Source organism: Heterocephalus glaber, unplaced genomic scaffold (assembly GCF_053883595.1).
Source record: "Heterocephalus glaber isolate CG9 unplaced genomic scaffold, H.glaber_assembly_v1.0 deba00001773, whole genome shotgun sequence".
Classification (NCBI taxonomy): Eukaryota; Metazoa; Chordata; class Mammalia; order Rodentia; family Bathyergidae; genus Heterocephalus; species Heterocephalus glaber.
This window is the reverse complement of record NW_028258463.1, coordinates 12085761-12107514: the sequence shown is the minus strand read 5'-3', so window position 1 is coordinate 12107514 and position 21754 is coordinate 12085761. Positions and strand designations below refer to the sequence as shown.

Genomic DNA, 21754 nt, shown 5'->3' with positions numbered 1-21754 from the left:
AAAACCAAAGATATTTCCCAGAGCTGGCTCAGGGGTCACCCCCTTACTCCAGTCCCACTCCCAGCCATAAACGCCTTCTGGGGCCCTGGGTGTTCTTGAGAGCCGGGCTCGACTGCACTGGGAGAGTCTGACCCTCAGGAAAGTGGCCCTGGGCGGCGGCCAGGACCTGTCCCACTACCCACTACAGGTCCCTTTCCCCTTGGCCTGCTCAACTGGGTGGGATGGTGACCCTGAGCAGTGTGACCCTCGCGGGGCCAGCCAGGGTAGGGCTCGCGGGTGCCCCACTATCCCTGACGACCCCTGTCTCACGTCAGCGAGGCTCAAACCATTGACCTGGCAGGAAGGTGGGGATGCGGGTGCCCCGCTCGGGCCCAGAACCATCTGCAGACCTCCGCGTGTCCCCGGTACTGAGGTGCAAGTCTGGGACGCGGTGGCACGCAGTGTGCAGGTGAGGACCCTCATGCAGTGAGTTGGCAGAGATTCTAGTTAAGGCAGCGGGCGCAGGCCCACCCGCTGTCATTCCAGGGTGCTGGGAGGCCGAGACAGGCGGATCTCAGGTTCCAGGCCAGCCTGGCCATGTGGCACCGCCTCTCTCGCGTGGCCTCCAGGACTTTCTGTCTGTGAAATGGAATGTGAGGACCCCGCTTCTAGTCCACCCCAGGAAGGCGGAGCACAGGGCCTCGGCACCCCTACTGGGAAGCGGGCTGAGGCTCCTCAGGCTGGGCTCTACGCATGCTCGGAGCCCAGAGCCCCTCCGAGCAGGGCAGTGCGCGGACGACCGGCGCACGTGCGCGCTGACGTCACCGCGGCGCTCGTCTTAAAGGAGCAGGCGCCGGCCCGCGTGTCTGCACAAATGGTCGCCGCGGCACAGGCGCGTTAAAGGCAGTGGGCAGTGGAGCGGCCGGTGCAGGCGAGGGCGCGACCGAGAGGTCGGGTAGGGCCCGCCGGTTGCCGGGGGCGGGGTCGTCCCGACCACTCCTAGCTCGGAGCCCCTGTTCCGGGTTCTGTAGAATGGGGGCGCCAGTCCCGGCGGCAGCCGCCTTGAGGAGGAAGTGACGACGCGACAGGGCCGGCCCCGCCGTGGGAAAGTCCCGCGGCCCGGGACCCGGGGCCGCCGCGGTGAGCTTGCCGGATGGTGTGTCGGGGGCGGTGCTGTGGGCGGGGCCAGCACAGCGGGCGGGGCCAGCGTCGAGCTCCAAGGCCGCCTGCGCGGCCCCCGCACCGGACGGACGGGCGCGATGGGGCCGCCGCGCTAGCGCTGCCGGATCCGGTGGGCCGGGCCGGGGCGGGGAGGTCGTGGGGGTCGTGGGCTCGGGGACTCGGGAGCTGGGGGCGGGGGGGAGGGGCGGCTCTGGCCTTGGCTGGCTGGGGTGTCGCCGCTTCCCCCTCCGGTCACCGGGCCCCGTCCGTGGCCCGTCCCTCTGTTGGGCTGGGACCGATCCGGCAAGGGGCGGGTTCCGGGACAGGGACTGAGGGCGCCCGCCGGCAGGCTGTGGCCTTTGTCGCCGCCCGCAGGAGCGCACCTGTCGGCCAGGTGCTGGGGATGCGCGGCGCTGATCTGGGGCCCTCCCGCCCCGCGTGACCTTGGGCCTCAGTTTTCACGTTGGCAGAACGGTCCTATCCGTCCCTGTGCTCTCGTGACTGAGGTTCGCCCCCCAGGGCTTCAGCTGGACAGGGCTTCAGCTGGACATGGCTGAGCGGGACCCCGGGGGCGTCAGCCCCGTGCAGCACATGGTGGCCTCCGGTGCGGGGGCGGTGGTTACCTCGCTTTTCAGTAAGAATCCGGCCGGGGCGGGCAGTGGTCGGGACCCGAGGTGGGAAGGCTTGGCCTGGGGTCCTCGAAGGGGCCTCAGCCCTTTGTCTCCCCAGTGACACCCCTGGACGTGGTCAAGGTCCGCCTGCAGGCCCAGCGGCCCTCGGGGGCCTGTGGTGAGTGCCCTTGGGTGTGGTGTGGGCAGCACCAGGGTCCTGGGCAGGGTTCTGGACAGGGGCCCTTCGGTGACTCGGGTACCTGTGTTACAGAGCTGCCCCCTCCCTCTCGATTCTGGAGAGTTTCCTACACCAAATGTGAGTACACCAAATGTGAGGCGCATCCCTGGGCACCTGCCCCCCGCCCCACCCTCCTGACGCTCCTCCCGCCTCAGGGAAGTGCCTGCTGTACTGCCACAACGTCCTCCAGCCCCTCTACCTGTGCCCCAATGGCGCCTGCTGCAGCCCCTGGTTCCAGGGTCCCACCCGCTTCACAGGCACCATGGTGAGAGGGGCAGGGGCTCCTAAGGGGCCCTGGGTGGCTGTAGGTCCAGGCTGCACCGGTGCTTGGGAAGTGCTTCCTGGAGGGCTCCCCCAAGATTTGCCTGTGGTGTCGGGGAGGGAACCCCGGGGCCCTGCTGCTGAGCTCCATCCTAACCTTGCGTGTTTTGAAGGATGAATAGGAGTCCCCCTGATGCTGTCGGGGCAGCTGTCTGTGTAAGGCTGGAGGGTTCTGGCTGCCCTCAGCAGGCCCCAGGGCAGCATCAGAGGGCATCAGGCAAGGGCCTGGCCTGGGCCAGCTGCTCACAGGCTTTGCTCTTGTCCCTGTCCCCCGGCTGGTGCCCCTATCAGGATGCCTTTGTGAAGATCGTGAGGCATGAGGGCCCCCGGACCCTGTGGAGCGGCCTCTCGGCCACTCTGTGAGTCCCCGTGTTGCTGTCCCTTCCCTGTTGGCCAGCTGGGGGATATGGGCGCACTGGAAGGCTTGGGAACCCCAGGGCCCCCGTTCACTCTGTGCCCACTGCCAGGGTGATGACTGTGCCGGCCACTGCTATCTACTTCACGGCTTACGACCAGCTCAAGGCCTTCCTGCGCCAACGAGCCCTGGCCTCCGAGCTGTGTGCACCCATGCTGGCCGGCGCGCTGGCCCGCTGTGAGGACACCAGGCCCAGCCCTGCCCGCCCCACCTGTCCCCAGCCTCTGCCACCTGGGGGGTGGGCATGGTGGAGTGGGACATGTGTCCTGACCCTTCTCTGTCCCCCAGTGGGCACCGTGACCGTGGTCAGCCCCCTGGAGCTGCTGCGCACCAAGGTGCAGGCCCAGCACGTGTCCTACCGCGAGCTCGGTGCCTGTGTCCGTGCTGCGGTGGAGCAGGGGGGCTGGCGCTCCCTGTGGCTGGGCTGGGGCCCCACCGCCCTCCGCGACGTGCCCTTCTCAGGTGGGGAGGGAGACCCTGGAGGGGGCGGGGCTAGGGAGGGCCCAGGCGCCAGGGTGGGAGTGGAGCCCCAGCAGCTCAGAGGTCTGCAACTAGTCCTGCTTCATCACTGGCGGCTTCTCAGAGCCGGGGTCTGCTAGGACCTGGATGCACTGGCCCCGGGGCAGCGTGGTGGCTGTGGGTGAGAGCCAGGCCCCGGCCATCTCACTGTGCCCATCCTCCAGCACTCTACTGGTTCAACTATGAGCTGCTGCGGAGCTGGCTGTGCGACCCCCGCACCCGGGACCAGACGTCTGTGGGCATCAGCTTCGTGGCCGGTGGCATCTCAGGGACCGTGAGTCACTGGGGGCCTGGGGGAGGGGACCCATGTGGCCTGTGAGCCACCAGAACCTGATGAAGAAAGCCTGCCTGCCCCAGGTGGCTGCCGCCCTCACCCTGCCCTTTGACGTGGTGAAGACGCAGCGCCAGGTGGCGCTGGGAGCCGTGGAGGCTGTGAGAGGTGAGCTGGGCAGATGGGGTGCACCAGGGTCCTGCTCAGCCATGGCCCCGTGCAACCCAGAACTCGAACTCGAATTTGAACCCGCAGTGCGCCCACCACAGGCTGACTCCACCTGGCTGCTGCTGCGGAGGATCCGGGCCGAGTCGGGCACCAGGGGCCTCTTCGCAGGTATGTGCATGTCCAGGCAAACGTGTGTGTGCGTGCCCTCTCCAGGTGCACGTCCTTGCTTGTGCCCTGGCCTCCCCTGACCCTGCTGTGCTCCAGGCTTCCTCCCCAGGGTCATCAAGGCTGCGCCATCCTGTGCCATCATGATCAGCACCTATGAGTTCGGCAAAAGCTTCTTCCAGAGGCTCAACCGGGAGCAGCTACCCAGCCGCTGAGGCTCGGAAGTGCTGGCCAGTGCCTTCTCCGCCCACGTAGGGCTCCTCCCCTCCCAGGCCTCTCGGCCTGTGCCCCAAGCTCCAGACCAAATCTCCCCCGACACACACCCCCCTTGTGTTTGCTGCCCCAGCCCCCAGGAGCTGACAGCCCTCAACGCCTTCGTCCAGCTGTGCATTCCCTTTCTAAAGATGATGATGAACTTTGTGTGCAGCCATGACTCATGTTCCTGGGACACAGCCGGGCTGGGGGCCCCATGAAAAAGCCCTCTTTTGTAGCAGGTGTGATGGCACCCGCCTGTGATCCCAGCACTCTGGGAGGCTGAAGCAGGAGGACCCCAAGTCTGAGCCCAGCCTGGGCAACTTACAGACCTAGTGAGACCTCGCCTCAGAAATCAGGAAGGCTGGGGGTGCAGCTCAGTGTGTGGCTCAGTTCAGACCCCAGTGCCATGCGCACACAAGCCCTGCCCAACTTGGGTGGTGCGGTGTCGGGGTGAGGACCCACCTGGTAGTGTGTTGCCCCAGAACAAGAGGGGACAGGAGGGAGGCTGCGCTCACAGGGCCCGGGCACCCTGTCACACTGTCACCTTAGTTACCACAGACCAGGCCACCCTGAGTCCTCTGGCTTTTATTTGCTGGACCCCAGTGCCCGAGTGGGGCTGGGGAAGGCTGGTTCCGGGGTGTGCGGGGTCAGACGGGAGGCAGCAGCAGGGGAGCAGCCAGAGGGATCTGGCCAGGCCTTGGGGCCTGCAGGAGGAGGAGCGGCTCCCTGGGTCCCTGGTGTGGTCCCTGCCCACTGTTCCTCTTGGAGCAGGAAGCTGAGGCGGCGAGGTCTCCCCAGGGCCCCTTGGCTGGGCTGGGGAAAAGCACGGGGGCCAGAGCTGCACAGGTGGCGTCGCCCATGCTCAGCTGGGGCTTAGGGCCGGGCTGCCCTCCGGGCTGTCGCTCACCAGGCACTCGTTGGACTTGAAGCTCGCCAGGGACTTGCAGCTGGGGATGGAGGCCAGGGAGCCGCAGAGGCCCAGCATGGAGGGCGTGGGGTCCTTCCCTGGGGAGAGAACGCGCGTGAGCTGGCCGGGGGTGGGTGGGCGGGAGGGGCCATCCTTGCGTGGTCACCGGCCACCCTGTGCTGCGTGGCTGGGACGCTATCGCAGTCGGTCCGCCTCCCCGAGGCTCGGCCCGCTTCGTTTATTAAAAGCGCAGGGAGCAACGTTGTGATTCAGGCACTAGGGACACAGGACAGGCACAGCCCCTGCCCTCGCGGAGCTCACAGTCTGGGGGAGGGACACCTTCACGAGCACAGTGTGGCGGCCCGTCCCGGGAGGCCTAGGGCCGGGGCAGCAGGCTACGGGGGTCGGCGGGGAGGGGCGGGGCAACAACACGCATGCGCTGGAGTCCAGGCGTCCACGCGAAGGGAGCCGCTAGAGTGGCTCCAAGCTTCCTGGCAGCCAAAGAAAAGGGGAGACAGGGTCAGGCAAGGGTCCCTGTGCTGGAGGCTGGAGCAGCTTGGTCAGCCTGGGGGTTCGGCAGCGTGAGCCCTGGGGTGTCCCGGCGGTGGGCGACGCTGATGGCTGCCCACGCCCCGTTTGCAGGTGGGACCCGGGCTCAGCTGCACAGCCGAGGGGCCGCACCGGGTTCACTGTGGGTTTTCCCGGCACCGCCAGGGTGAGGCTGGGGTGCAGGAGCGGGCGCGGGGCTCACCAATGGGGCCCCAGGGCTGGTCGTCCCGCTTGCCCTCCTCCAGGCGCTGGGAGTCGGAGCTCAGGCTGGCCTCCGCCGACAGCGGCTCAGTGCTCAGGAAGCTGTGCCTGGCAGCGGGGAGAGGGGTGGTGTGGGCCGGCCCTTCCCTGCCTCGGACCCCTCCCCGGGACCCCCACCTCCCGGGACCTCTTCCCCGACCCCTCCCCCCCAGGGCCACTACCCCGGCTGTGCGTGCCATGCTCACCTCCGGTAGAGCTTGGGGTTGCTGGCGCCCTCGGTGCCGCTGAGTGTCCCCAGCAAGGACCACTGGTTGACCAGGGGGGTGGTGAGCTCCCTGGAGGCCTGGGCCAGGAGGCCATGGTCACCGGGGATCAGACCTGTCCTGGGAAGGGCGCGGTGTGGGAGGAAGGGGGCGCGGGTCAGGCAGGGCAGGTCCCTTGGGTGGGGCTGGTGGAGCACAGGGGTCCCCCAATGACGGGGGTGTAGGGAAGGGTGGGTCCCTGGCCGGTCTGGGGGTCCAGGATGCAGGTAAGGGGTGTGAGACACGGAGGTGACAGTGAAGGCCAGTGCCGGGGCGAGGGCCTTGGGGTGAGGGTCGCGCCTGGGAGGCGCGGCCGGATCTCGGGGTGGCGGGTTCGTGAGGTCAGGGCTCTCACAGCTGCTCCTGCAGCTCCAGGATGACGCCCTCCAGCTCGCGCTTCTCGCGCTGGTTCTGTGCTGCGGCCTCCTCCAGCTGCTGCTGCAGCCGCCGGTTCTCAGCCTCCAGGTCCTTCAGCTGCGACTCACGCAGCCGAACCAGCTCCTCCAGGTAGCCCTGTGGGGCATGGCTGGGGCTGGCTCCCCTTGGACCCCACTTCCAGTGGACCCCCACTTCCCGCAGATCCCCCACTTCGTGGGCCCCCTTTCCCATGCCCCCTCTCCCACTCGCCTTCTGCGCGTAGACAATGCGGAACTTCTGCTCCATCTTGTGCCACTTGCTGTACCAGCTGTCCTCATCCGTGACGAGCGGCAGGTAGGGGTGCTCCGGAGAGTTGTCCTCGCTGGTGCTGCTCTCGGCACTGTGCCGCTCCTCCTCGTCCGTCAGGTAGTCGTAGCTGGGGGGAGGGGTGCCCGTGCTGACGCCTGGGCAGAGCCCCACCCCCCTCTGCCGTGGATGGGTGCTCACCTCTGGGTGAACTTCATGTAGGGTGTGTAGTCGATGACCACGGGCGTCTTCCCATCTAGGACCTCGCCCTTCAGGCAGAAGCTGGCAGGGGAGCGGCAGGTTGGGGGGTGTGGAGGTGCCACCCCTCTGCCCCCCCACCTCCTGGCCTAGGCCCACCTGAAGTCGATGGCACTCAGCCCGATGAGCATGCCTATGAGCACCGTGGCCTCCTCCCGCAGCATGATGGCCCCCGAGTCATAGAAACGCCTGGGGACAGGCAGTGAAGGTGCTGGCAACATCCCGGCCTCTCCATGCTGCTGTCTTGAGGGGACTCTCTCCTCCCCCAACACCAGGCTCAAGCCGCCGGGCCCCTGTCCCTCGCCTGTGCCTACGGCAGGGCCTGCCTCTGAACTCCCCTGGCTGAGTCCCTGCAGTCTGCAGGCTCAGGCAGCGAGACTGAAAGGCTAATGCTGGACACAGTGGCACCCAGGAGATGAGGTGGGGGACAAGGACGAGGCGTGTGGTGCCCGCAGCCCCGAGGGGACTCTGGGGACAACCACAGACTGCAGGCGTCGCGGAGGGTACAGGTTGTTGTGGCTAGCTGGAGGCAGAGATCCTGAGGTGCTGTGTGGGGTGGGCCCGGCTGGCAGGGAGGTAGCAAGTGTGGGGGCAGAGCTGGCCGAGTGAGGGGCATGGGGCCTGGACACAGGGACTGAGCGGCCTGGGTGTGAGGGCTGACCTGGTCGTCCTCGAGTCCCGCACGGCCGTGGTGATGTACTCGGACATGCGCTTCTCCATCAGCGCCACCCGGATCCACGCCCGGCCCTGGGAGGCACGAAGCCCTTCGTGCCGATCTGTCTTGGGGTGCATGGGGGTCCCCCACCCCTGCAGAGGCCTGAGTCCCGAGTGGCCCCGCCTCACCTTGGCCCGCGCGGTGCTGATGTTTTCCATGCTCTCGATGCTGCTCACACAGTTGTTGGGCACCTTGCTGCAGGCCAGGCGGATGTAGTCCCAGAAGCCTCGCTGCCCGTCTGAGCTGAACCAGCTGGCGGGCCCTGCTGGGGCACAGGCTGAGCCAGGGTAGGAGAGGCTCAGCAGCCTGGGCTTGGCAGGGGCCCAGGCAGGGCACCCATCAACCCCAGGTGCACCCCTCCCAGCTCCAGGCCCCCAGGGCAGGACTGGCCTCAGGCCCACCTTTGAAACGGTGGCTCAGGATCTGCTCCAGGATGGCTGCAAAGTTAACAAACTCCTCAGAGGAGTCGTCAATGGGCTCAGCCGTGTACTTCTCCAGCAGAGTTTTCACTGAGAACCTGGGGACAGCGATGGGGGCTTCGGGGGGTCAGGCTCAGGGGAGGGTCACAGTGGAGCATGGGGTCAGCAGAGGACATGGGTAGAGAAGAGGACACGAGGACAGCAAGGCACTGGTGAGCCTGGGGGCTGTGGAGATACCACCCCATGTGGAGGGGCTGTGGTGGGTGGAGGGGGCTGGTGGTCACAGCAGGTGTCTGGGCAGGGGACAGGCAGAGAAAGGAAGCCTAGAGGCAGAGCAGAGAGGATGAACTCCAGGCAGAAAGGCAGTGACTGCCCCCAGGCCTGTACCCCAGCCATTCAATGGTGTTGGCCCCCGTGGGACCCAGGCCACCCAAGAGCTGGAAGCCACTTTGTGCCAGGCCCTAAACTGTTGCCTCATTTTCCATTCCCGAGGGATGGGTGCCTGTGCCAGGAGTGTGGGCACGTGTGGGTGGCCAGATGGCCTCAGCTCATGGATGTCCCTCCCCGCTTTCCTCCCTGGCTTGGCTGCCCACACACCAGCTGTCCAGAACCAGGGGTGCAGTGCCCGGCAGGGAGGAGCAGGCTGGCCCTGACACAGCGGGTGGGGCGCTGGCAGCAGGTGCCCGGAGGGCCCTCGGCAGGAAGGGCATGGGGAATGCCAAGCAGTGCCTCCCGCTCACCCTGCAGTGGGCAGCCCTGCAGCCTCTGCCGCTGTCCCTGACGGGTGGGTAGGAAAGAGCGTCCCAGTGTGGCCCTGCCCCGGTGCTGGGGACACAGGGGCTGCTTGGAGTTGCCCTCACTGTACCAGCCCTCGTGGAGTGCCAAGCCCTGAGGCTGACAACTGCCCAGCCCGTCCAGCTCTGGAGGCCCCTCCCCTGCCCCTCTCCTTGAGCCCCCAGCCCTGAGGTACTGGCCCTCTGAGGCACCCAGGCCAATGCCACAGGGGGCCCTCGGCACCATCTCCCCTCTGGGCTCAGATGGGTCCGGCCTGGCTGAGGGAGGGCTGTGGCACTTGGGCAGGGCAGCCACAGAGGACCGGTTTGGTGCAGACCCTGCAGGGCCAGCAGAGGTCTGGGAGCCCGTGCTGGGCCAGGCGTGAGAAGCTGCCCTGGGAGCAGCCTTGCACAAGGCATTTCCGGGGCTCCATGATACACCCCTTTCCCTGGGTGATTTCTTGATGGGGCTGGGCAGTGGGCAGCCATCTGTGGTGCCCTGCAGGTCCGGGAGCCCTGCGGTGTGCTCCCTGTTAGGAGATCCAGGCTGCTGTGGGTTACCATGGCAACGGGAGGCCAGGGCCCAGGGGAGCCTTGTTGGCCTGCTAGGGAGCTGTTCAGGGAGCCAGGGGCACAGGCAGGGAAACATGTGACATGAAGAGGGCGGCAGGTCCTCAGGGCTTCTGGGCTTTGTTTCGTCCCAGGCCCCCAAATTCTGTCCCCCAACCCCAGTTCTAAGCCACTTGCAGCTGGGAGCCTCTGCATTCCCAGGCCAGGCCTGAGCAAGTGCCTCCTCCCCTCGCACTCAGGAGCCCAGGAGATCAAAGCTAGAGGAACAGGAAGGTGTCATGGGGACCGGCGGGGCTGGAACCTCTTCACTGTGCCGTGAGTACTCTGGCTATGGGCTTTGCAGATAAAACGCATGTGATGAGCACTGGCTCCCAGGGTGGTTAGATTCGCCCCGGGTTGCACAGCCAATAACCAAAGGGAACGTGGGAACATCAGCTGTGGGACCCCGGGAGGGGCTTCCCTCTCTGCCACCCGGGAGGGTCAGAGGCCACGCCTGGCTGGGCATCACTGGTTCCTGCATGCCATTTCAGGCCTCTGCACCCAGCACCCTGCCAGGCACAGGGACCATAGGTGGGCACCGGTTCCCGGGATTAGGAGCAGGGCTGAGGCAGGAGACTCATCGGGGGAAGGCAGCACCCACTAGGTCCAAGGGTCCCTGGGGAGGTATGCGCGGGCTGGGGAGGGGCTGGGCGGCCGGCGCTTCCCCTCCTGCCTGGGGGGAAGCACAGGGTCCTGCAGGTCGCATGGGCAGCGGGGTCGCGGCCTGGGTGGCCCCACCCCGGGGACCCGTGGCGTGGCTCTGCCCCCGCCTTCCGTGGGGACCGGCTGGGGCTCCTGCCGCCCAGGCTCTGGCTCCTGCCGCGCGTGGGAGGACGGGGCCCGCGGGGCGGCGAGCTCTCGGAACCCTGTCCCCGCGGTGTCACTTCCTGGCGTCGCAGGAAGCCGGGCGCGACCACCCCCCACACCCCAATCGTGGGCCGGCCGGGCCTGGCGAGGCCCGCGGGCCGGGGAGCGGCCGCCCCGCGCCCCCTCCGTGTCCCAGGCGCAGCCCCCGCCCACCTGCACACGGTGATGAGGTTCCTGCGCTCCACCGCCACGTTGCGCGAGGACGCCTTCTTGGAGGACAGCCCCAGCGCCATGGTGGCCGGGACTAGGCCCGCTTCCATCCAGGGCCCCGCGCCCCCCGCCGCCCCCCGCCGCCCCCCGCCGCCGCCCGGCGCTCTCCGAGGTGCTGACTCGCCGGCCTGACGTCACCGGCCCCGCCCCGCCGCGGGGCAGTCGGGGCGGGGTCGTGGGCGGGGCCAGTCCTCCGGGCCGATAGTGGGCGGGGCCACGGGCGACTAGGCCGGGGCGCTTTTCGGCTGTCCCTCTCCCGCTGTCCGGTCTTCTGTGAGCGGCTCGTTCGCCCCGAGGTTCCCACGGAAGCCCGCACTGCCCCGGCCTCGCCGTCCTCCCCTCGCCGTCCCTCGGAGGGCGTGCTGTGTGCGGAGGGTCGAGGCCCTCCGCGCTCAGGAACTCGGGGCCGTGTCCGGTGTATGATTTGTATTTTTCCCGCTTTAAGCGTTGCCTTTTTACCCTGTCGATACTGTTTTCTAATGCACAAATAGAAGCTTTCATGAAGTCCACTTTGTCCTTTTTCTTTTTCTCTACCTTTGGTGTCACACCAAGAACTCATTGCCAAACCCGATGTTATGAAGTTTCTTTCTGTTTTCGTCTGAGGGTTTTAGGGTTCAGGTCTTTTCTTTAGGCCTGCGACCCATTTTTTTTTTTGTATCGGGGATCGAACTCGGGTCCTTGCGCTTGCAGGGCAGGCGGCGAAACCACTGAGCCAAATCCCTGGCCCTGTGACCCATTTTGTTTTTGGGTTTTTTTTTTTGTTTTTTTACTTAAATTCTTTTACTGGTACAGTTTAGGCATACAATACATTTACACTTATCATTTGGTGTTTGTACCTGTACATGATGTATCTTGGTTCTTGTTTTTTCCCCATTACCTGTGCGCCCTTCAATGCCTCTGCCCTTCCCTATTTACATAGATTTCATTTCCCTGTGACCCATTTTGAATTCAGTATTGGGTATGGTGTCAGGCAAGGGTCCAACCTTTCTTTCGCACATGGAGATCTAGTTTTCTGGTAACATTTGTTGAAGACTGTTCTTTTCCTGCTGAGTAGTTTTGACACTGGTCAAAATCATCAACCATAGCCAGCGTGTTAGTACATGCTTGTGGACCCAGCACTCAGGAGGCTGAGACAGGAGAATCACCATGAGTTCAAGGCCAGCCTGGGCTGTATAGCAAGACCCTGTCTCAAAAAAACAAAATAAATAGATAGACAAAAATAAAAAATACCTCAGTGTTGCCAGCATTTAAGCTTTGTGCAGGAGTCCCACGCCAGAGTCTTTGCCTGATGGTGTCTCTGTCGTTTCTGAGCTCCTTTCCTACCTGTTATCCCAGTGTCTCCTGCCGTCTATGGCATCTGTGTCTCAGGGCCTGGTCAGGACGACAGCCATGGTGCGAGGATGTGGTGGGAACTCTACAGGAAATGGGCTCCCAAGGCCGAGAGACTTGCAGGTCAGTGAGATACAAAGACAGGTGGGGCTGGAGCTGCAGGAGGTGTAAGGGCGGGGTTCAGAGGGCAGTGGGGTGGGGCTGCTGCCACCTACCTGCAGTGTCTTTAGCAGCACTGCCCTGGCTGCCTAGAAGTCCTAAATCAACTAACACCTTGTCTTTAAACTGGGTGTGGTGGCACACACCTGTGATCCTAGCATTTGGGAGCCTGAGGCAGGAGGATCATTGCAAGTTCAAGGCCAGCCTGGGCTACATAGCAAGGGCCTGATCAATACAAACAAACAAAAAACAAAAAAGGTTTGCCTGATGATCATCTTGACTTTGGGGAGGCAGCCAGAAGTTACCTGGTGCCAGATCCAGTGAGTAAAGTGGATGAGGTCACTGTCGTGTTCTTCTGAGCCTGCCTCTCTGTTGGACGGTACTCAGCAGCAGCATTCCCTGTATTTTTTTTTATCACATTGCAAAAACACTAGGGAGAGAGGACTCCAGAGTTGCTTCAGAAAGTGGCAAGAAGGCTGGGGTGAGTGTGTTCGAAGCAAGGGGGAGGATTTTGAGGGGATTCGTGGCCATGCATTTTTCACTGTGATGCACTTTTAAACATTCACCACATTTTTGATCATCACCTCTGTGCTGATTCTAGGGAGCAGGGAGAAGCCAACAGCAGACCTGTTGTCCAGTGATAAAGCATCTGGGAGCAAAACCCACAACAGCAAGACAGCCCGGGCCTCCCTGGTCCTCCTCCCCCCTGGGCTCTGCAGTGGGACCAGCAGCGCCGGAGTGGTCGGAAGCCGGAGTGGTCGGAAGCCGGGGGCGCAGGCAGAAGTGAGTGGCAGCCCCGCCACACCTCGAACCTTTCTGCTCCCAGGGGACAGGGCCTGTGGGTGCCAGCATGAGGACAAGGTCCTGACGGGCAGCGTCACCTCCAGCCAAGGTTTCTCTAGAGCCCAGCATGTCCCCAGGGATCCCATCATGAGGTCAGTGGGTGCCGATGCCCAGGCAGTGCTGTGCCAGGGTGATGCCACAGGGCACGGCCGGGCCCTGCCGGGCAGCAGTTCCAGGTCTGCAATGTGGGAGAGAAGTGGGGCCCGTCGGCAGCAGAGCTGGCCCCTGGGCGCTCAGTGGCAGCCAGCACTGCAGGGACAGAGACCTTGCTGGGCCCCCCAAGCTGGCGAGTGGAGAGCTGGGTGCCTGCGGCAGCAGCACAGAAAGCAGCTCCTCCTCTGGCGGTGGGAGCAGGCTTTGTGGAAGACCTGGACAGCCACAGTCTCCTTCCTGGAGCCCTGCTGGCCTTCCACCCTCATGGGCGGCAGAAGTGGCCTCTGGCCCTGGCCCCTGGCTTGGACGACACCCAGGGCTGCACCTGAGGCAGATGCTCCACAGGGGCCCCTGGCCTCACCAAGGCCCAGCCCCAGCCACCTCCAGGCCACGCTCAAGCCCCCCTGGTGCCCAAGTGCAGAGGTGCTGTCCCAGCAGCCCCTGCAGGACATGTTGGCCAGGGGTCCTGAGCATGGCTGGGCCGGGAGGGAGGGCCGGGGCTGTGGATCCAGGGTGCTTGACCAGCGGCCCCCTGTGGGGTGGAGGTTGGAGGAGCCCTGCCTCAGAGACAGTGCACTTCCCTCCTACAAGCCACCCAGGGTAAGTAACAAAAAGAGCAAACACAAGATAGAGCAGGAACCAGGGAGCTAGGCCTTCCCTAACGGATGGGACCGAGCGTGGGGGTGTGTTAGATACACGCGTACCAACACCCTGCAGTGATGGAATTGCTATGCACTGCAAAAATGTACTAAAAAAAAAAAAGCCAGGCGTGGTAGTGCACACCTGTCATCCTGGCACTTGGGAGGCTGAGGCAGGAGGATCACCGCAAGATCAAGACCAGCCTGAACTACATAGTGAGATTCTGCCTCAGAAAACAACAAACAAACAAAAGAGAAATAATTCTGCCCCTTGGGTGGAAGACAGGGATTCCTGGGACTCCAGACGATACAGGTGTGGGCCATGTCCTGTCCATTCAACTCACCCACCAAATGGGAAGTGACTAAGTCAAAGCCTGACTGCCGCTGTGCCGGGCAGCGGCTTCTTAGGGCAGTGCAGCCCTGGGTTCAAGCAAGTGGCTGTCAGTCTGGTGACCGCAGGAGCTGTCCTCCGGGGGGCCGGACAGCAGCGGGTTTGGTGGTCATTCCCAGGCCCTCTGCTTTGTCACCACGTGGGCAAAGTGGCCCGGATGGTGCTGGAGACCCGGGACACCTCACTAGGCCACCCAGTCCACCACATCCAGTCGGTGGAGCCTGGTGAGTCCCCGCTTGCAGGAGGCCAAAAGATGAATCCTACTCACTGGCGGGCTGTGGTTGGCTGCCACCCTGTGCCTCCCTCAAGGAAGCGGGGACTCCTTCGGATTTGTTGTTTTTTACTCCCTTTGTAGTGCAGGCCAGCCTCGAACTCTGCGATCCTCCTGCTTCAGCCTCCCAAGTGATGGGATGAAGGGCGTGGGCCGCTGTGCCAGGCCCTTTGGGTTTTGGAGATGCCACTGCCACCCTGCTCCTGCTTACTTAGGAGAGACTCAGGCTGCTGGCTTCGGTGAGGCAGAAGGAAGATTGGGCTCTGGGTACGGCCCTGATGTGAGACTCCCATCTCTGTGTGAGCCGTGCAGCCCAGTGGACCCTCTGTGGTCTGGGTTCAGGGTGACCGGAGAGCCAGGGGTGCCGAGAGAGGAACCCGGATGCGCTCTGCCTCACTGCCCTGCTGGGCTGGGTACAGGGCCCAGGGACGGGCGGCGGCTCGGGGCCTCCAGGAGCCTGTCGGGGGTCAGTGCCACCCCGCGTGTCCCCTGTGGAAGGGACAGCAGCAGACAACTCCACACCCTTCTCAGGGTCCCTCTTCCAGGAGCCCAACCTGGCCGAGGTACTGCCACTGGAGGGGACGTGTCCTCCCAGGCCAACACCGCCGGGTGAGGCTGTGGCCTCCTGCCTGCAGGGCCTGTGCTGCCATCCTCGCCTGAGACCACATGGTGCCCAAGCCGTCGACATGGGGTTCCGAGAGGCATCCATGCACCGGCAGAACTAGACCCTTGGCCAGGCATGGTTGCCCACACCTGTCATCCCAGCACTGGGAGGCTGGGGCAGGGGGATCGCAGAGTTCGAGGCCAACCTGGGCTCCATAGTGAGACAGGAAGAAGCCTGGGGTGTGGGGGGCTCGGGCCTCATGTGGGTGTGGGGCCTGACAGTTACCAGAAGGGCAATGGCGGCACAGCCACAGCTGGGTGTGGCCCAGGCCGAGGCCCCTCTAGGACCCGTCACAGCCAGGGAGGCCCAGGCTGCCGCTCACAGAACAGCTGAGACATGAAAGTGACCTGAGTCGCCGCCTGTGACCAGTGTGCTGCCACCCTCGGAGGCATCTGGACAGCCCATGGGGAGGGGCGCAGGGACCAGGTGGGGGTCACCAGCTCTGCAGATCCTCAAGGCCAGGGACCATGTGCATGGGTGGGAGTGGCATGGGCCATGGGCTGCCTCTCTGTACTGACAGGACTGAGCGAGTCCGGTTCCGCGTTGCTGGCGTGCTGGGCAAAGTTTTTCCGTTGGCGGCATTTCCGTGCTTAGTGGAATTCTTCTCAAATGCTTTGGTCATTGGGTTTCTCTACTGTGCTGCTCCTCCTCCAAGTATTTTGCACATTTCCTACTGATTATTTATTTATTTATTTAGTTTTTTGAGACAGGGTCTGGCTATGTAGCCCAGGCGGCCTGGAACTTGACGAGATCCTCCTGCCTCAGCATCCTGAATCCTGTGATTACAGGCATGCACCCCCATGCCTGGCTATTTTTTAAATTCTGGCACAGGGTTTTGCTGAGTTGCCCTGGCTGACCTTAAACTTGTGATCCTCCTTCCTCAGCCTCCCAAGAAGCTAGATGTTGTAGTCAGGGTTTTGCAAGGGAATAGATTTAACACAGGACACATAGTTTATAGGATTTTATAGTAGTCACCTGAAAAGTCAACTTCAGAGGAGTGCAAGTGATCTAGCTGCACACTAGAGAGCCAAGGAATCCAGCTGAGGGCCTGGACCCCAGAGCAGTGTCCTTGATGAGTCCAGCCAGAGGCCCAGAGCCCACGGCAGTGCCTCATGCTTGTCCGTCTCGAGGCTCTGCCCCGGGAAGGCCCAAGGCCAGTGGTGGAAGCTGGAAAGTCTGCTCCAGTGGGGGAAGGACCTGTGGCACGAGGCTGAGGGGTCTGCACTGGAGCAGGAAGTGACGCCCACGGTGAAGACCAGCAGCCATTCCCCGAGACAGTGAGCCCCCAAGCTCCTCCTCGGGCGAGAACAGCGGAGTTCACATCAGGAAACCAGCCGCAGCAAGCTTCTCCTAGAAAATCAACAGCTGGGCTGGGGATGTAGCTCAGTAGTGCTGCTGCCTGCCTCGCAAACACAGGGTCCGGAGTTCGATCCCAGGTACCAAATAAATAAGTAAATACATCTACAGCCCCTGATCTCGCCCTCCAGGTCTCTTCTTACGCTGTTGGCAGCAATCCTCAGGTGTGTCTTCACGCCCAGCCATGCAGGCTCAGCTCAGCTGGACGCTCCAAGGTGACCATTAGTCACCACACTAGACCACAGGCCTGCCCACCGCGCCCGGCTCACCCTGACCATTTTCCAGTGTGCAGATCACATTTCCGACACTGTTCAAGCACAGCTGCCATCCGCTTCTGAAATGTTCCCTCTGCGCCTCCCCACCTCCCGGCCAGGTGGAGCAGGACCCACAGTGCAGCGGCGGTGCATTCCCTCGGGGGGCGTGGCTGCCCTCCCTGGGCTGACGTTTGCTGTGTGCAGTGCCTCCTCAGACCATGGGGGCTCCTGGCCTCTGAGGTCACGGCCCGGTGACCCTGTGGGCAGCCTCCAGGCGCCACCTGTGAGTGTCTCTGGGGACGTCAGCTCAGCTTCTTAATTAATTAATTAATTAATTTATGGAGACAGGGACCAGGGATTTAGCTCAGTGGTTTCGTTGCCTGCTGCGCAAGCGCAAGGACCCGAGTTCAATCCCCGGTACCAAAAAGTAAACACACACACACACATATATATATATGGAGACAGGATCTGCTGTGTAGCCCAGGCTGGCCTCAAACTCAGAGATCCTCCTGCCTCAGCTCCTTGACCACTTTTGAAACTGGGTTGTTTTTCTTTTTCTTCAACTAGTCTTTAAATTGATTTTGCTTTGCCAGGCATGGTGGTGCACACCTGTCATCCCAGCTCGGGGGAGGCTGAGGCAGGAGGATCCCTGTGAATTCGAGGCCAGCCTGGGCTACACAGCAAGACCCTGTCTCAGAAAACAAATGAGCAGAAGAGCTTGTCTTGGGAGCCTGACTACTTTGCTGGCTGGCCTCACCCTCAGCGCACTTGGGCCAGGCGCCTTGGAGCAGGGAGAGCTGGAACCTCTGCCCAGGATCCACATTGCCATTCGCCGGCAGAATTTCTTCTTCATCAGGGAAACCTCTTTTGTTCTTTTTTTTTCACCGGGAACTGAACCCAGGGCCTTTGCCCCGAGCTCCATGTCCAGCCCTCTTTTTTTCTTCTTTTCTTATTTTGAGATCTTACTAAGAAGCTAAGTTGCTGGAGCTGGACTCAAACTGGATCCTCCTGCCTCAGCCTCCCAGAGTGCTGGTACAACAGGCCTGTGCCATCCCATCCGGGCCCTTTGTGTTCTTAAGGCCTTGTAACGGCTGGATGACACCACCCAGACTTCAAGGGTCAACCCTTTGACGGGAGCGGCCGAGCCAGCATGTGACGAAAACCCACGCCTCGCTTGCACGTGTTGGCAGGGACCCCTGGACACTGTCCTATCCCTCGGGCTCTGGCACGGCGCTGGTGTCATTGAGAACAGGGGCCGGTGCTGGGCCGGTCGCTGCAAGTCGGGGCTGAGCTGCAGTTGCCTGCTGGAGGGCGGCCACTCCTCGGGCCTCCAGGAAACTGAGAAGCACAGCCCGCCCTCCGAGCAGCCACTTCCACTCAGCACGGCCGCCTCGGCCACTAAGGCTCACAGAGCCTGCAGCACCTGCCCTACCCTCTGGTCACTTCTATTCTGCAGCTCCTGTCCCTCCTTAAAGGAGAGACTTCAAAACGGCCAGTCCACCCTTGGTTCTTCTGTGTCTGCTTTTTTGTTGTTTTTTTGTTTTTTGAGACAGGATCTCGCTGTATAGCCCAGGCTGGCCTGGAACTCACAGCGACCTCCTGCCTCAGCCTCCCAAGCGTTGAGATGACAGGCATGTGCCACCATGCCCGGCTGTTTCTGCTTCATTCAGGACCTGTGAGCCCTGCCTACTCCCACAGCTCGGTGAGCCCTTCCTGCCTGTGGCCTGACTCCTGCACCCGCAGTCACGGCACCTGAGGTCCTGCAGGACATGCTGTCACCTTGTCCTGGGCCACTGCGTTACTCTGTTGTGCAGACAGCTCTGGCCTCAGCTGCCCAGCACAGCTTCCTGTCGCGACTTCCAAGCCTGTGTGGCCCCTGGGTGCAGCTGGCACTCGGGAGGAGAAGGATGGAGGGGAGCAGAGGGCGAGGGGACCCGGAGCATGGACGTCGGCCCCACTGGCTTCCGAGGCCAGCAGGTGTGGGTCCAGGCGGGTGGGCAGCCAGGGAGGCGGAAGCACCTCAGTCACAGGGGCTCCAGCGGGCCCAGGAGATAGGCACCTGGAGCTGCAGGGCGGAGATATCAGGAGCAGCGTGGGGGGGTGGGGAGCAGGAGCAGCAGCAGCAGCAGCAGCAGCGGGGAGATAGGGACCAGTCTCCAGGAAGGGAGCGGCAGCCCGTGTGGGAGCCGGAGGAAGAGGCTCAGGGTCCAGGCCGGGCGGGAAGGGCAGCAGCGGGAGGCAGCGAAGGGACCCGGCTCTCGGCTCCAGGGTCACCTCGGCTGTGTTGGGGGTTACTCAGCTCTGTCCCAGCACCGCACCAGCCCCGAACCGGGCTCCAGGCCCAGCTCACCAGCCGTGTGGATTCCTCAGATTATTGACATCTTGTTAAAGGCACCTACCGATCACACAAATAAAAATGGAACTCAGGGCCGGGGACGTAGCTCAGTGGTTCCGCCGCCTGCCAAGTGCAAGGTGCCGAGTACCAAAAAAAGAAAGAAACTCAGCAATTTGACAAATTAAACTTTTACAAACATTTCAAGCATGAATTACCCAAACAGCTACAGTAAGAATATTGCTGTGCACCAGGTGTGGTGCCCGTGACTGTCGTCCCAGCACTCGGGAGGCTGAGGCAGGAGGATGCTGAGTTGGAGCCCAGCATGGGCTGCAGAGTGAGACCCCGTCTCAAAAAACAAAACAACCAAAGGAACACTGCTGTGCATTCACCAGCTGCCGAGCACTGTGGGAGAAGACCCCTCCCTTATTTAATCCCGAGACGCTGAGGAGAGGCCGCTGCCTCTGCTGCCCAGGCAGCTGGAGGCCCTGTCCCAGCCACACAGCTGTGAGCGTGTCTGTGCCCGTGGCCCCCTGGCCTGAGAGGACAGCCAGTTTTCCCAAACCTGTGAGACACCTTACCCATGGTATCAGGCAACTGAGGCTTCTTATTGCTGATTTTTGGTTATCTGTATTTATTTGTTTTGCACCACTGGGTACTGAGCCCAGGGCCTTTGCACTGAGCTCCACCCCCAGCCCTTTTACCTTTTTTATTTTGACACAGGGTCTCACTAAGTCACCAACTTCCCCAGGCTGGGGTTGGACTTGCCATCCTCCTGTCTCAGCCTCCTGAGTGCTGGGATGACAGATGTGCGCCACCACGGCCGGCTTCTCAGCCCCCTTCATGGCCAGCACAAGCTGAGGAGAAAGAATCCAGTGTCCTCCACCTGGGCATCACCTCCTGTCCTGGGGCTCCCGTCCTGGCTTAGGCGGCCACCTGGCCCTCCTTCCGCCTCGACCCTGCCCCAATTGGCCCTGTCCCCACTGCAGCTGCTTTCCTGGGCCAGCCTGGTCTCGGGGTCCCAGCCTGACTCCCCCCAGGGTGCGGCCTCCCCGAGCCCAGGGCTCCAGGGCCTGCAGGGGGAGGGGCCCCAGGAGCAGAAGCCAAGGACGTCAGTATCCAAGTTCCGGGCCACCCCGGCTGGGGGGAGCAGGACGGCAAGCGCCATTACACTGCTACCCTCCGCCTCCAGGCTGCTTCCTGCTGCATGGGGGTTGGGGCGCAGGGCCCAGTGTCCCCTGCTCAGAGCCCCAGCCCTTCCCACTATCACATCCTGGTTCTCACACCTGACACTGGGCCTGGCACGGTAATGAGTGCAAAAGGAACATTTGTGGGCTTGCTGGTAACACATACCTATAATAGCACTCGGGAGGCTGAGGCAGGAGGAGTTTGAGGCCAGCCTGGACTACATAGCAAGGCCCTGTCTCAAAAAACAAAAAACAAAAGATTTGTGGACTTGCTCTCATCCTCTCCGCATGGGCTAGGAAGCCCCACTCCCCTCCTCCAAGGGTAAACTGAGGCACAGCTAAGCTCTGCCTAGGCAGCCGAGGTCAGCTGAGCGGAGCCTGAGGCTCATGTCGGCCTGGGAAGCAGGGCCCAGGGTGCAGAGCTGGGGCTCGGGGCACAGAGGACAGGTGAGGCGCTGAGCCGATGGGGTCTGACCAGCCTCACCCATCTGGGGAGACCGAGGCACGCTGACACATGGAGGCCTCTGAGGTCCTCAGGGTCCCCAGAGCTCACCCTCCCGGCTGGGGACAAGATGAGGACAGCACCAGGCTCCAGTCTAGAGTCAGGAGGAGGAGAGGCTGGAGGCCCCTGCTGAAGGGGCTGGGAGGCCCCGCGCTGACCGCTGGGGCGGGGACCTCTGCTGAGCCCCTTCCTCCCAAGCACAGCCCCGCTGCTCTTCCCCAGCGCCCCGTGGGCTGATGCCCTCCCTCTACCCTCGCCCGGTGCAGGAGGAGCAGCGGCTCTGGCAGCTCGGAATCCGCCCGAGGCCCGAGGGTGGGCGGGGGACGCCGGGCTGGGCGTGGCCGGGCCTGAGTCAGCTGGGGGCATCTGGCTCCTGAGATAGCGCCAGGCGGGGCCGTCCTGCCCTGGGGGGGAGGCCTGGCCCTGGCCCTGTCCCCGCATGCCACCCCCAGGGGGCCAGGCCAGGGAGGTCCCCTGGGCTGGTGACCTCCACGGGGGCTGGGACTGCGAAGGGACAGCTCTCTTTTGCAGAGCTGTGGCTTGAGCCCAGGGCCTTCACAGTGAATCACATCCCCAGCCCTTTTTTAATTTAAAAATTTTCTCAAATTTGGAGACAGGGTCTCACTAAATCGCAAGGTTACCCAGGCTGGACCTGAACTCCTGATCCTCCTGCCTCAGCCTCCCAGAGTGCTGGGATCACAGGTGTGGCCCACCAGGCCCAGCCTGCACCCAGTTTAACAGGAAACAGTGGAGACAGCACGGAAGGAGGGGCTAGGCCTGGCCAGCAGCTGGGGGCAGGTCCACAGCAGGAGGCCCGGCACGGGCAGGGGCAGCGTGGCGGGGAGCCAGTACAGGGTTCAGGGGCCCAGGAGGCTGAGCCGCCACAGCTGCCCACAGCCCACCGCCCCCGTGACGTGACCCCGCTGGCCTGCAGCTCCGGGGCTGACCTGCTGCCCACCACTCAAGGCCAGTTTGCAGTGGCTGGGGCTCAGCTTAGACACAGTCTCAGCCCCTTCTTGGGAGCAGTGTGACCCCGGGGACTTCCTACTCCTCAATGCACCCACTCACGCTCAGTGTGACCTGTGTCCCAAGACCCGGG

General features: G+C 63.2%; 3 protein-coding genes across 12 annotated transcripts; 2 read left to right on the top strand and 1 right to left on the bottom strand.

Annotated features, from left to right (window-relative positions):
- Positions 1 to 809: 809 nt before the first annotated feature.
- On the top strand, positions 810 to 4274 carry Slc25a39 (solute carrier family 25 member 39). 5 transcript variants are annotated; one of them, XM_021240253.2, is made up of 12 exons: positions 810 to 1119; positions 1660 to 1774; positions 1870 to 1929; positions 2023 to 2067; positions 2145 to 2254; positions 2602 to 2669; positions 2748 to 2902; positions 3014 to 3187; positions 3409 to 3518; positions 3602 to 3683; positions 3771 to 3851; positions 3948 to 4274. In XM_021240253.2, exons 2-12 carry the CDS (start codon positions 1690 to 1692, stop codon positions 4061 to 4063), a joined length of 1086 nt encoding a protein of 361 aa, XP_021095912.1. In that variant the 5' UTR covers positions 810 to 1119; positions 1660 to 1689; the 3' UTR covers positions 4064 to 4274. The 5 variants fall into 5 exon arrangements, with proteins under 5 accessions (XP_021095912.1, XP_087058689.1, XP_012933075.2 ...); XM_087202563.1 differs by having other exon boundaries at positions 813 to 1119; positions 2778 to 2902; XM_013077621.3 differs by having other exon boundaries at positions 813 to 1270; positions 2778 to 2902.
- Positions 4275 to 4672: 398 nt separating this feature from the next.
- Rundc3a (RUN domain containing 3A) lies at positions 4673 to 10649 on the bottom strand. Of its 6 annotated transcripts, none has more exons than XM_004859220.4 (12): positions 10520 to 10649; positions 8100 to 8215; positions 7827 to 7975; positions 7645 to 7730; positions 7083 to 7172; positions 6927 to 7007; positions 6690 to 6855; positions 6418 to 6575; positions 6006 to 6143; positions 5762 to 5868; positions 5011 to 5108; positions 4673 to 4916 (listed from the first exon to the last, which is right to left on the bottom strand). In XM_004859220.4, exons 1-12 carry the CDS (start codon positions 10624 to 10626, stop codon positions 4689 to 4691), a joined length of 1524 nt encoding a protein of 507 aa, XP_004859277.1. In that variant the 5' UTR covers positions 10627 to 10649; the 3' UTR covers positions 4673 to 4688. The 6 variants fall into 6 exon arrangements, with proteins under 6 accessions (XP_004859277.1, XP_004859278.1, XP_087058682.1 ...); XM_004859221.4 differs by having other exon boundaries at positions 7827 to 7960; XM_087202556.1 differs by having other exon boundaries at positions 7827 to 7950; positions 8100 to 8135; positions 10520 to 10640.
- A 5-nt stretch (positions 10650 to 10654) lies between these two features.
- On the top strand, positions 10655 to 20931 carry LOC110344850 (uncharacterized). The gene is made up of 3 exons (XM_087202561.1): positions 10655 to 12028; positions 12499 to 12545; positions 12666 to 20931. The coding sequence occupies exons 1-3, from the start codon at positions 11865 to 11867 to the stop codon at positions 13709 to 13711; spliced, it is 1257 nt and encodes a 418-aa protein (XP_087058687.1). The 5' UTR covers positions 10655 to 11864; the 3' UTR covers positions 13712 to 20931.
- Positions 20932 to 21754: the final 823 nt, after the last annotated feature.

Bases quoted from the DNA above. Each gene is read 5' to 3' on its own strand.
- LOC110344850 (XM_087202561.1), top strand. From the start codon at position 11,865: ATGGTGTCTCTGTCGTTTCTGAGCTCCTTTCCTACCTGTTATCCCAGT. The intron at 12,029-12,498 runs GTCAGTGAGATA...CAAAAACACTAG, and splicing joins CAAGGCCGAGAGACTTGCAG to GGAGAGAGGACTCCAGAGTT. The intron at 12,546-12,665 runs GTGAGTGTGTTC...TGCTGATTCTAG, and splicing joins AAAGTGGCAAGAAGGCTGGG to GGAGCAGGGAGAAGCCAACA.
- Slc25a39 (XM_021240252.2), top strand. From the start codon at position 1,133: ATGGTGTGTCGGGGGCGGTGCTGTGGGCGGGGCCAGCACAGCGGGCGG. The intron at 1,775-1,869 runs GTAAGAATCCGG...TTGTCTCCCCAG, and splicing joins GGTGGTTACCTCGCTTTTCA to TGACACCCCTGGACGTGGTC. The intron at 2,670-2,747 runs GTGAGTCCCCGT...TGGGAACCCCAG, and splicing joins AGCGGCCTCTCGGCCACTCT to GGCCCCCGTTCACTCTGTGC.
- Rundc3a (XM_004859220.4), bottom strand. From the start codon at position 10,626: ATGGAAGCGGGCCTAGTCCCGGCCACCATGGCGCTGGGGCTGTCCTCC. The intron at 8,216-10,519 runs GTGGGCGGGGGC...CGCTGTCCCCAG, and splicing joins AACCTCATCACCGTGTGCAG to GTTCTCAGTGAAAACTCTGC. The intron at 6,576-6,689 runs GCGAGTGGGAGA...CATGCCCCACAG, and splicing joins GCATTGTCTACGCGCAGAAG to GGCTACCTGGAGGAGCTGGT.